The sequence below is a fragment of the Colius striatus genome, chromosome 11 (assembly GCF_028858725.1).
Source record: "Colius striatus isolate bColStr4 chromosome 11, bColStr4.1.hap1, whole genome shotgun sequence".
NCBI classification, from domain to species: Eukaryota; Metazoa; Chordata; class Aves; order Coliiformes; family Coliidae; genus Colius; species Colius striatus.
The window spans coordinates 16,569,875-16,583,022 of NC_084769.1; the positions used below are offsets into that span (position 1 = coordinate 16,569,875).

A 13,148-nucleotide genomic window follows, 5' to 3' on the forward strand; every position below is an offset into this window, starting at 1 on the left:
TAAAAATACTCCCAAATATTTCATTCCTTTCCTTGTTTCTATAAACCTCACACCGTGTGTGTGTGTGTTTGTGTACGCGTGCGTGTGTGTACGGGGGGTGTGTGTACAGATCGTTACCTAGTCCAGGTAATAGGGTTCGTAAGACATGCTAAACCGTCTGTTCCTCTGCTTCCCCAGAACTCTGCCTACTCAGTTTGTAGTCTGTATTGCACTTGTTTTGTTGGGTTTTTTTGTGATTTGTGGTGTTGATTTTTTTTTTCTTTTTTCTTTTTTTTTTTGTTCTTTTTTTCTCTTTTTAAGCTGGCTGGAAAACATTAACCTCTTTAGCATGAGTGTGCAGCTCTCCCTCAACCTGCTGTTTTTTCCTCAGCTGGCCAGGTGCCTCCTCTTAGTTATTTCTTGTGCAGTTACCGAAAAAGAAAAAGGAGAGGAGGGGGAAAAAAAAAAAGGAAAAAAAGGAGAAAGAAATGAAAAGGAAAGAGAAAGAAAAAGGCACACCATGCTCCTCTGCTTTATGAGTTCTTTGTCTCCTCCACTTCGTGTTAAGGCCTCCTGAATTCCTTCGCTCAGACCGTCGTGACCCTCATGACGAGCTCTCTGTTACTACTAGACTGACTCCTCTGTTCGTGAGGCCTCAGGTGGCTGAGTATATGCAGGATGGTATAAGCACAGTGGTGGTCAGAGAGGGTGCCTGTGGCATGGCCTGCAGCCCGTGCCCCGCTGTCGGCTGGAGCGGAGTTAGTGGCTGTACCACCAGTGGAGGACGAGTGGGTGGTTTGGGCGGAAGGGCGCTGATTTGTCCTGGTCCCTGTTTTTTGTTCCTCCATGTCCTTTGTTTTGTCATAGTTCAGCACTTTCCACTGCTGATTGACCGCCTGCCACCGTTTAAAAATCCGGTAAACCGAGGGCCCTTCGTGTATTATTAGACCTGGAGGGAAGGGGGAAAAATAAACATAAAACAGAAACAAAACTTTAGAAAGAACCATAACCCTACCCCGGCATCCTGCCCCCAGCTTGCTGGTTAGCTCAGCCCTCCCTCAGCCCCTGTTTATTACACGACAAATCATGTCTTTTAATTACCGACTGGCAGAGCACCCATTCTCCTGCTCTGCTGGATCCCTTTTCCCCTGAATTAAAGGGATTACAGCTTTATCTCAGCAATCAATAAACAGATCGTAAAGGCAGCAGAGTGAGTTATGCTCTTACAGCAAAGCAGTATCTGTTTACCAATAAACGCCTGAGGTTTATCTATCGCTGGGCTGCTTTTGCATGCTGCATAGGCATGATTCACCCCGTTAACGGCGTGTGTTAGGAGGGGGTGGCGCTGGATCTGACGTGCCGCTGACGTCTGCTGCACCAGCATCATGTGTGTGCGCAGCCACGGCCTCTCCCCGCACTGAGAAACAGAGCAGATGCGCATGTGAAGGCCAGAGGTGCCGATCCAGACAAAAAGAGGGGTCTGTCTATAGCCTGTAAATGGTTTGTCACCTGAGGTAAAGTTCCACACATCTGCAGAGCAGGTACCTCCCCACACGTCACTGCTCCCTGCCAAAGAGGGGAACGACCAGCTGGAAAGAAAGGGCAGATGAGCCCAGGCTGGGTCTGCACATAACGCACATGTTCTGCTGCCTACCTGCACAGACCAGAGATGGTGCCCAGGAGCTGTAGGACACCTGACTTCTAATGGTCTCTGTGGTTGAAAGTGAGTGAGCAGTTCAGGCCCCTCCACTTAGCAGTGAGCTCACCTCCCAGCAGGCTCTGACACCCTCCCACTCCTCAAGAAAGCTGAAGGATTAAACCATGTTAGAAGTTGTTTAGATGATGACAGTAGTTTTTAGCTCCACTGTAATTCAAGCTGCCAGGCTGTGGCTAGACCCTTTGAAAGCACTAGGTTCTTCTTTACTGAGGCTGGAGGAAGCTGCAATGTGTCACGTAGACTGGCTTAGCTGCAATGCAACTAACAATCTTTGCTAAAGAGTGGGATTTATGCTGAATAAGGGGTGTCTTGAGGCTCCTCGTTCTGCAGCAATCTGTTTTAGGAAAGTGCCCTTGTGACCCATGGAACTGGACCCAGACCAGCAGGTAGGACTGGGTAAGTTAGCACACAGATAGCTTCACTGTTCTTCATGATAACGGCTTCACCTTCCTTGGCAGGATCAAGATTATCAGAAATTTTTCCGGTAAGAGCAGCTCTCTTGCCGGCCAGTTGCAAGCATATCAATACAAGAGCAAGGAACAGAAGCCCCACAAGAAATAAACAAAATCACACCTAAACAAGGGGGTTGCCTTGACCAGCAACATGGGAAGGGATGATGGTTACCACAGAATAAAGTGATTTATGGCTATCCTTGATGAATCACTTGCTACGGCTTTACCTCCCACCCACCTTTTTGAGACTGTTCTAGTTTCTGATAGCACATAATTCCTGAAGTAAACCTGTGCTATATCAAACCCCAAAATATCTGAAGGTCATCCCACCCTTAGGGCTGCTCTTCCTATTACTCACTGATGGGATGCAGCCCCCTAGTTTCTTAGGGTCTGCATCTGATTTTACAGAGTTTAAATGCTAGCTTCAGTACAGACTGAGTTTCTACCCTCTCTGGTTTGAAGTTTAACTAGAAGTCCTCTGACTTTATTACAGATTAGCTGCAGAGGTCTTTCACATTCATTTTAACGGGTTGTGGAGCCTGCTTACTGGCTGTAGAAGGGATTACATGGAGTAGTTCAAGCATGCAGATATGGCTATTTTGGGACAGGGAATGGTGTTGGGCTCTATAGTACATGAGAGATCTTCCCTCTGGTTCCCACAGACCACTAAGCTGTAATCCTGCAGTGACGCCAAGATTTCCATAAGCAAACACCATGATGCCATAAAAGAAAGACATGGCTTTTCCTCCCTACTTGGAAACATCTTCTGATCAAAGCATCAGCCATAAAAAACAAAACTTGGGGAAAGCCTGCAGATCCAGCCATGGAGGCAGAGCTTTGAAGCAGGCCTGAAGTGGATCAGCACACGACAAGGGACATTAGACATATATTTAAATGAGCTGTCTGATCTGTAATGAATGAAATTCCACCCTGATCAGTGACAGAGCCTTTGTTTCTCTGAGACCATTTTAAGCCTTGGATAAAAGAGACAAAATCAAATGTTTTCTCTTTGGCTGTAGAACATTCTCCATAGAGTCAAATCCATTCTCCGAAGTATTAAACACTGAGCCAGGTTTGTAAATCTATTCTTAATTACCTTATCACAAATATTTAATGCGCAGCCTGATTCAAGAGGGCTGTTTATAAAATTCTTGTTTGTTTGCCTTCTAATTATAAATGTTTATGATCTTATGCAATTAACTGTGTGATGCTGATGGATGGGTTGCTGAGTCAACTGAGCACCTGTTTTCTTAGATAATTTCGGTTTCCAAATATTTATAAAAGTACAAAATAACTTGTTCTCGTCCGTATTTACCGGGCTCTAAATTACTTATCGATTTCCCAGTGTCAAGCTCAGGAAGCTGTAAAATTAAAAGAGAACCAAGTGGAGGGGTGGGCAGGGAGGCGGAAGTAACAGTGATTAATTTGCAAGAGTAAATGTCACGAGTAAGCAAGAGTCCATCAGTTTATATCAAGCTGCAGGACGCTTAATGCTCCCATCGAAACAAATTTTGTCTGCCTGAGATAAATTAGGATTGGAATTCCCACGTTCAGCTTGGTGTGTCCGCCTCCAGAAACCCTCCTCCCTGGAGGATCGTTCTTGTTTACAGAGGTGAAACTTTCCAATTAAAGGCCAGATTTAAGTGGTAAATCCTTCAGGAAGAACTGTATTCAACTGGAAGTGTCTGGCTAGAAGCAATTATTCCATAAACCAAATTCTATGTATGTGGGGAAGATAGCAGATTGGTGTGAACTTCTCTCTGTCACTTCTCTCTTTAACATAGAAATGTCTATATGAGAATTTCAGATGGATTCTGGCAGTGGCCTAGTCTCTCTCCACTCCTCTCAAGTTTATCTTGCCCTCTTCTGTTTCACAAAACCTGTTCTTAATGGATCCTCTATGAAAACCATCCTCTTTGGAAGGAAAATCTCGGAGTTTCATGCAAAATTTGTTGGTCCAGATTGTTGCCTAGTCCATGAAATCCCTTGTGTGTGGTGTTCATGAAATTAAACTCCTACGGAATGTGGGCAGTGAAGATGTGCTGTTCTTATTCCATTTTCTCACGTAGACACCTGGTTGGACCAGCACCAGAAGAAACTCCTTGAGCTGAATATTATTGAATTCTGGAAGAAGTATTCAGGGCAACTATAATACACACTTAACTTGATTTTATTTCATTCATATGTCTATTTGTGGCCACTGATGGAAACGGGGCAGCTGGCCAGATGGAGCCTCGGCCATTCTTATATGAGACATTTCAATTTGTGCTATGAGAAGCTTTCCCAGATGGTTCCAGAGCTGGAGACAGCCCATAGTATATGATGAGGTCATTAACCTGACAGCAAAGTCAGGTTAAAAAAAGTAATGCCTCTGCTTGCATTGCCACATTGATGTGGCTGTGCTGTTCCCAGGACGGGACATAGTACCGGTGAGCTAACACGGAGGGGCTAATCCAGTGCAGTGCTACGAATTAACACACACTGAATCTGGAACAACACATGCAGGAAGCCACATTGATCTCTTTTCACCATGTGTCCATATATTAGCACGTTTTTTCTCTTTCTCTTGTGGTTTTATTATTATTAAGGCCATGCAGATGGTCGGATCATAGTCAGCCCTATGCAGCTCTGTGGAATCCAGGCAGGAGGGACTTGTGTTTATCCTGGGTGCAGAGATTACCTGCCAGAGCTGAGAAGCTGCTTTGTGTTCCACAGCACAGGCAAACACACCTTGCCAGTAGGTTATAACAAAACAGTACACACTGCTTAGGCTGATATCTTATGCTTCCTTTCATACATGGGAGACTCCCTAGTACCCAACCACTGCTCCTATGCAAAACTATCATAGCAGATGACCCAGTCCCAAAGAGCACAGAGCCTGGTTCCCGACTGGATTTGAAGCAACAGATAAGCAGCACCAATACAGATTAGCTAGGTGTGTCAGGTTTGTGTGGAGCCATTTTTTCTCAGTAACAGGGAAGGAGGCTGCAGTAGTGCCCCTGTAAGCAGTTTGTGAAACATCCCCTGGCTCTGATTTGGACTTGCTGCGCCAACCTCATGCCTCTGCAATCACTATTTAAGAATGGAAATCTGTAGCAGAGGGGGAGGTGGAAGAAGTGGGACAAGATGGAGGTGACCATGCGGACCCCGAAGTCAGAGAAGGAGGAAGGAAGAGTGCCAGACTGGAGATCCCTCTGCAACCCGTGGTGAGAATGCAGCTGTGCCCCTGCAACCCGTGGAGGGCAACGGCAGGACTGAGAGCCACCAGCAGCTCTAGGAGGACCCCACAGTGGAGTGGTGAGTGAGGCTGGAGAGGTCAGGACCGTGTAGGGAGGTGGCCGTGGAGCAGACTGATCTGGGCCGAGGGCAGGCTGGTGGAGACGCACATGGGAGACAGCCCTCAGGATGGACCGACAGCTGAGAGGCCCGTGCAGGGCTGCCCAGCCTGTGAGGGACCCTGCACTGGAGAAGGGAGGGTCGATGAGGAGTCTGCATGGCCTGAGGCAAGACAAGTGGCCATGGGAAAGGACTGACTGAAACCCCCATTTCCTGTGCCACTGAGGGAGAGGGGCTAAAGATATTGGGATTAGGTGCCTGAGGCTGGGAAGTGGGGAGGGGGGAGGGAAGGCGGTCTGGAAGAGCTGGTTGTGCTCTTTGTCATCATCCTACTCTGTGTTGTTTTCAGTTTGTTATGTTTTTTAGTTGGTGGTGGACTAAATTAGTTTTGCTTTCTTCCTCAAGTGGAGTAGTCCTGTCTGTTTGGCCGGGACTGTAAGTCGTTAGTGAGCCCTCCCTGTCCTTAGAGGGTTCCAAAGGCCCTCGGTTACTTTTTCCCATCCCACCATGAGTGAGGAGAGTGAACAAGCAGTGCGTGATCCTCATGTCTGGCTGAGCCAGAACCAGGACACTTGGCAAGGGCTGTCAAGTCAGCTGCATGTGCACAGCACCTGAGAGAGCAAGCTGACAACTGCAGACACTGGGGAAAGACTTGTTTCTTCCATTTACCCCCCAGCCTCACACCCATCTTTATCCCAGCACAAGAATAACTGAACTGTTTCTTTTCCAGATGATCAAGATACAGTCTACAATAGAGCTAGAACCAGTGAAAGCAGTTGAATTTCCATGTTCTACTGATTGCCACAACTAATCTTGAGCTTCTGGACTTTAAAAGTTAGAAAGGGGAGCATGACCAAGGGTGAGTATCAAAATCCAGAAATAAGGTTCATGTCATTGTAGGATTTCAGTGCCCACAACACATCTTGATCCATGTGGGCACTCTCTGTACAAGGAGATGTTCTTGGTGCCAAGGGTGGACACATATGGGCTGTCTGCAGGTGGCTCTTTGTCTCTTGGGATTAGTCTGGACAAAGGTGCACTGCCATCAGTGGCCTGTGGCAAGGCTGGTCAAGAGAGGGGTCCTTGGCCCAGTGGTTAGAAGGACTGCTGGAAGAGCATGGACAAAACCCAGATGTAACAAGGACATCTGCATTTGTGCCTCTGAATGGGCAATGGGGGATCACTTGGTCTACCACCATCCTGTGAGATTAACTTGTCAGTCTCTGCCACCAAGTGATTTTTTTTCACTGGGACTTTCAGCCTCTAATGAACCTGCCTCTCATTTCAACACTTGCTATGCATTTTCTTTAAAAAGACAGGTAAATTCTTGGGGCAACAATGGTTTCTCCTATTTGCCAGAAACCACCAAAGAAAAACTTCTCTTGACAACATGGCACATCACCCTGTGCTGATGATCATTTACAGGAGGAAAAATCACAGTCCATTCTAGCCAGCCACTCTGTCCTGCTTCTCACAAAGCCCCCGTCCTGCCACCTGAGCTGTCACCTCTTGTTTCCACCTTCAGCAGCACTTAACCTCTTTGGTTTCCCTTCGAAACGCAGTTTCACCTCAGCCAGACAGCTGCCACGCTTTAGCCTGTTTCTGTTGCTTTCATTGTTAGGTGTCAGGGGAAGACTATGGCAGCTGTGATCAAAGCTTGATGTTTGCATCCATGGCAGCACTGGCTCAAGCCAAGGTAAACCAATCCTCCTGGGAGATAACACTTTCATTGCTGGGCTTTCTCTCTGTTGACATCATTGCATACACAAACCCTTCTCATCCTTTCTGTGAATACTTTAATCTTTTGTGGCCATCTCAAATTCCCCCACTTTGTTTCCTAAAGCTCCAGCAGCTCAGCCCTCACTTATCTCTTTGCCTTAATCTCATCCTATATGCTCCATCCTTAGCTGCCTTTTATCTTAGCCTAAAAGCAGAAAAATGGCTGCCTTGGCTCAGCCAAGGGGTTTGTCTCTTACAGAATCCTACCTCCAGCAGTCAACAACAGTACAAGGAAGGGTGTGAAAACAAAGCCAGGACAGTGATGCTTTCCGTGACGGGCTCTGCACACTGCAGGAGCCATACCTAGCCACAGATGGTCTCTTTCGGCTCATTTATGTTCCCTAACCATAGGTTTCTTTTGTTAATACAGTCAACTGTATTGACATTTGCTCTGTGCTCTGCATTTACTCAAGTTAGGCCACTTCCCAAATTCTCTTAGTCTCCATGAGATCACTCAATTCCAAGAAGTCCTTTAGAAACAACCACGACTCTGCCTCACTCCAGCTTCACAGGCATCTCACAGTGTGTGGGAGATGAGTCACCAGGCTCCCACTGGACCCCTGCAATCCATGCTGCTTTTCAGTGCAATCCTCTGTATTTCATTATCCAAGATAGACCCTGGTGATAAACCAGGAAAAGAGAGATAGAGGGAACTCTTCTGGGGAATATAGACTGGTGAAGGGGCATCCAGTATCTGGTATCCCTCAACATGGTGTCAGGGTCAGTTCCAGCTGAAGATGATAACTTCTTTAAACAACTTAGCATCTGTAAATCCTCTAGTGGCCAAGACTCAAAGAAGAGAGGGAACCAAGGACTGAGGAGAGGTGGATTTGTAACTGAAAACTATGTCAGAGGTGGATTTGTAACTGAAAATTATGTTGTGGCAGCAGTGGGCTTTTGCACGTGGGCTGGTTTGGGAAGGGAGGTGTGAACACTGGAGTTAACCAGAGGCTAATCAGGTTATGACCTCCCTCTCCTCACTTTTGCTCATCATTTCCAGTATGCCTTAATTTCATCCCCTTTTTCCTACAAGCGAGCTACCCAGGAGGCTGCAGTCTGCAGAGCACAGAGGTGCAGATTCAGCACCCTACACCCCACTTTACACCCCATCTTCTTTTCGATACCCTGATGAAATAGCATGCAATGTCAGAGCATTGCTGTCTTTGGCAGCATGACTGCCTGGGCCAGCTTGTGTTTAAGGTTCTGATTTCTCCTTCCTAAGAGTAGCACTTTGCATGTCTCTTTATTGAATTCCATCTTGCTGATTTCTCCAGTTTGCCAAGATCATTTCAAATGCTGATCTATTTGCAGCCTTTCCAAGCCTAGTGTCATCTGTGAACTTTAAAACAGCACTTCCTAGTTCATTATCTAAGCTATTAACAAAAATATTGAAGAGAGCACAGTCCAAAATAGTCCTATTTGAAATGTGTTTCCAGATTACAACACTGGCAACTACTGAGAAAGCACTTTTTCCATTAGCTGTACACCTGTGTTATAGTTATTTAATCTAGACCCCATTTCTCTGGTTTATTTAGGAAAATCTTAAGGTAAAGCACCAAAAGCGTTGTCCAAATCACAGCATGTCAAACTGACTGCATCCTCCTTAGCCACTGGGACAACTACCCTCTCAAATCAGATGTGGTTGTACTCTCGTGCTCATCAATTGGTTAGTTAAAAGATTATTCTAATATCTTTCCATAAATCAGTTAAGCTGATTTGCCCTTCATTTCCTTGATCCTCAGTTCCTACCTTCTTTAATGACAGAGATTGCATTAAAAGCTAGGTACACTTGCATTTCCCCAGCTGCCTGGCACCTCCTGCATCCTCCCCCAGTTCCTGATGATGAAATGCTCGTGGGTCAGCTCTTGCATCCTCCCCAGGTTCCTGATGCTCGTGGGTCAGGGACTGCTCCTGCAGCTTCCTCTGCAGTTCATTAGGACATGCTGACAAGGACAAAGCTAAAGCATTTGAATATTTTTGAGTCTGTTCTTTTCTGATTCTGCCCCGGGCTCCTTTCTCCTCATTAAAAATATTTTAGTTAACGTTTGAAGACTGAAACAAAGGCAATGTTTAACTCTTTGGCCCTTTTTGTATCAAACATTATTTGAGCTCTTAGACTTGCCTACTTCTTCTTACTTTACATATGCTTATGGACCCATTTCTTGTTGCCTTTTATATCTCTGGATGGCTATCCTGGGTTTCAGCTCAGATGGATCCCCATGCCTGTGTGATTTCTAGAGACTTTTCATTATTTGCAAGCTCTCCTTTCTGCCTTTCATGTGATTGCAGCTTCTGATTTTGGATTCTCAAAGAGCTCCTGATGCAGCCTCAGTGCTCTCTTCCCACGCTTCTGAGCTTTCCCCTGCACAGACACAGTTTGCTGTTGTGCCTTTAGTATCATCCCTTTTGGCAGCCTCAGCTGTTCATGGCTCTTTTATCCTTCAGATTCCCTTCCCAAGAGACACTCCCTGCCCTGGTCCCCTGAGGCTGCTGCTGCTGCTTTTCTGGAGTCCATTATCCTCACATCATACTTCAGCTCAGGAGCACTTTCATCGCACAGTCACTTTTCATACAAACTACTGCCACATCCAGATTTTCAGAGATTCTTTGCTTTCAGATGAAATCAAATTGGAAGGTAGACTCCTTTATAAGTGTTTCCTCTGCTTTCCAAAACACAAATTCTCTTTCCCAAATGTTCCAAGAGCTTAGTGAGCAGTTTATCCTGCTTACACGAGAAGCCCAGCTAATGGATAACCTAGGGACTCTGGTGCTGCCTTTTAGACATTTCTGGTAGTTGCAAGACACTGGACCAGTGAGCAGGATGTCTTCAGTACACGAGACATCTAGCAAAGGTCTCCTCTGAATAATGGTGGGCCTGTAACATCACACATAGCATAAACTGAAAATGTACTCAAGTGAATGCTTAGCATGCAAAAAGTAATTAGCTGACTATAGTCAGGCATTTCCTCATCAACCAATCTCCATGCACATGTTTTACTATCTAAAGAATGATTCAGTCTGTACAAGGCTGGGCCATGGTTAGGCTCAGCAGAACTCGGGCAGCTGCATGGCTGGCCCCTGCTGAGTGCTGTTGACCACAAGGTGCCAATGTGCTGTCATGGAGCACGTGGATCTGGGGAAGACAGAACACTCCTCCTGCCCATTGTCCTTCAAGTGCATTTGTGTAAGGGGGCTCAACTGGCAGGCAGCTTTCACACCAATATGTGTGCCATGCTTGGCTCTCCTCAGGCCACACCACAGGGGACATAACTCCAGTGAAACCGAAGGGTGAGACTTCCATGGCTTAGGCCGAGCCCCCACCACAGGAAAGCTGCTCCTGACTGTCTTGGAGAAGTATTATATGGAAGTGTGGACTCTTCCATTTTGGATCATTAACAGCACCAACGGACTGGCCCCCAAGCCTTCAACTACTGACTAGAAGGGAAATCTTGCACTTATTATGGCTTGTCTCCTCCCATGAAAGCTGAGGTTCAAGGTTGGCTCTGCCTCAAAGCTTCCTCAGCCCAGGTGGGCCAGGACATACCCAAAGGCAGCAAGAACCCTTCTCCTTCTCTGCCTCCTCCAGTCCACCTGGTAGAGCAACAGGAGCTGCAGGTCCCATCTGGGCAGGTGGTGATGCTATGCCCTGAGCTCTCTGCAGCCATTAACACCCACCCCTAGACTCGGCACGAGCCCTGACGGCTGGGAGATGGATCCAGAACATCTCAGAAGGTCTCCACAGTTGCTGTTCCAGTAGGTGAGCAACCATGGCAGACCTCACCCCTGCCACACTGGGGCTGAGCGTGGGGGGGCAGGGGAAGGAGGAAGCTCTTTTATTCCTGATGGGAGTGCCTCTCCTCTAGGCAGCACTCTGATTTTGCAGGATGCTGCTGAGATACATGGGTAGAGAATTTCCAGGTGATGACAATGGAGCACATCTTGATCTGATGTAACACGAGTATGAGGCAGTGATTCCTGCATGCACAGGGTGCCAGGAGTTCCTCTTGGAAGCAAGAGCAGTTCATCCCACCTACATGGCATTTGTAACTGGGGAAGGAGGAATGCTTTATCCAGCAGGATGAATTGAGAGGACAGGCAGGACTGCCTGTCATTGGGCTTGGGGAGCTGGTGGCAGCTGGTGGCAGCATGTTGTAGGAACATTGGGAGAGCTTTCGTGGCTGCCAAGTAGATGACAGCATCTCTGTGAGGCGCTACCCTCATCCCAGGGCAGGCATCCTCTTCATTCATTTCCTCTGCCCACCTTCATGTTCCTCTACAATACACAGGCTGGGCCCTGTAGGGCTGAGCTGGTAAGGCCCAAATGAGGAAAGAGTGTCAAAATTAAGGAGCTGATAGGAAGAGTTGAGGGGACAGGAAATTCCTTTTCATTCAACATTCCCACATGATTTGTTTGCAATGGGAAAGTGGCATCAGGTGTCTGCAGGATGACAGAGGAACTAGGCTGATCCCAGGAACCACACAGAGCCACACCATCACTCTGGAAATGCCACAGTATTCTCGGCTGTAAGCACAGGAGCTACCAACCACCACAAATTTCTTCTGCCTTGCCACAACTAGCACTTTTAAACCCTGCCTCAAAATGGGGACAATCCCACCCCCCCCAGTAAATAACAGCAAAAACAGGTAAAATGAACCCCAGCAAAATCCTCACTCAGGCAACAGATAAACAGTAAACAAAAACACTTCTGTAAACTCAGTTGGCTGTGGACAGCCACAGCAAAATGGATGTTGTGCCCTTAAGGGTTCTTGTACTCCTGTGGTATGAAATTCACAGCGCACAATAAAGCAGAGGATTAAAGGGCATCTCTAGCTATGCAGGCAGCAATAAACAAGGCTCTTCCTGGAAAAAGCAAATAAATAAATAAAGACTGGAGCTCCACCAGCAGTGCAGCCTTGCCTCTGAATCATACATCTCCAACACCACTCCTCACTTGTGAGTCTAGCCATAACTGCACCAGTATAGGAGGTTTGGAGGCATTACCCATGTGCCCTCTTGCTCTCTTAAAGTTGTCCCTCCTTAATTTGTATCTAGGATTACATAGCCCCTCTTGGTGTCTTTTTCCCCCCCAGATTTAAAGAGGAGATGAGAACAGAACCTCACGTCTTGAAAGGCCTTTATGCACGAGAGGTGAAAGTCACTCCCTGTGCTCACGGCAGATACTCTCAAAAGAAGGGAATAGAAAAATAATTTCTAACTGGATTGAACAGACCACTGGCCAAATGCACACCCTGATCCCTGGCTCTCTGTTGCCAGACATTTCCTATCAGAAGTCCACAGAGGTGGATGCTTGTGGTGAGAAGAAGCACGTGGCTTCCATTGCATTACGCCTGCACCACGGCAGTCAGTCCTTCAGGCCTGGGTCCTGAACCATCCTCCAGCTAACGGTACTGTGGCCAAGGAGCTGCCTGTGCAGCCACGCTGCAACCTCAGCCACTCCTGGGACACTTATTTAAAGGCAGAGCTGGGCAACAGTACTGTTTATGTTGGGCTTGGAAGTATGGCTTCACACTTGCTTGGGCTGAGATTCGGAAAAGACACGCTGTCCCCCAGAATGGAAGAATGCACAGTCATTGTCAGACAGGTGAGAACATTTCATTTGGGCTTGGCTTTTTTTTACCCTAAATGTTGTGTTCCAATTCTGACACTGAATTTAAATTAGTCAGCATGAGCAGTCATTTCCAAATGCTAAATAAAAATGCTTTGTTCAATAATGATCAAAACATGACATTTGCTTATTGAAGGTAGAATTAGTGCCTCCCTCTCTGCTTTTATTAGCAAATGAAATTCTGTAAGAAAAAAACAGGGATAGTTCCACAGTTTTTCATTTTATAAGGGATGTGGGTCCTGTCTGAGCCCAGTCCCT

The 13,148-nt window shown here is 46.7% G+C and overlaps 1 protein-coding gene across 1 annotated transcript in view; it reads right to left on the reverse strand.

Moving 5' to 3' along the window:
• Positions 1 to 566: 566 nt before the first annotated feature.
• Positions 567 to 13,148, reverse strand: part of MARCHF4 (membrane associated ring-CH-type finger 4) — a 100,769-nt gene continuing 88,187 nt past the window's right edge. Inside the window, exon 4 of the mRNA XM_062005047.1 lies at positions 567 to 928. Within this exon, the coding sequence (XP_061861031.1) occupies positions 567 to 928 (362 nt within the window). The remainder of the gene's footprint in view (positions 929 to 13,148) is intronic.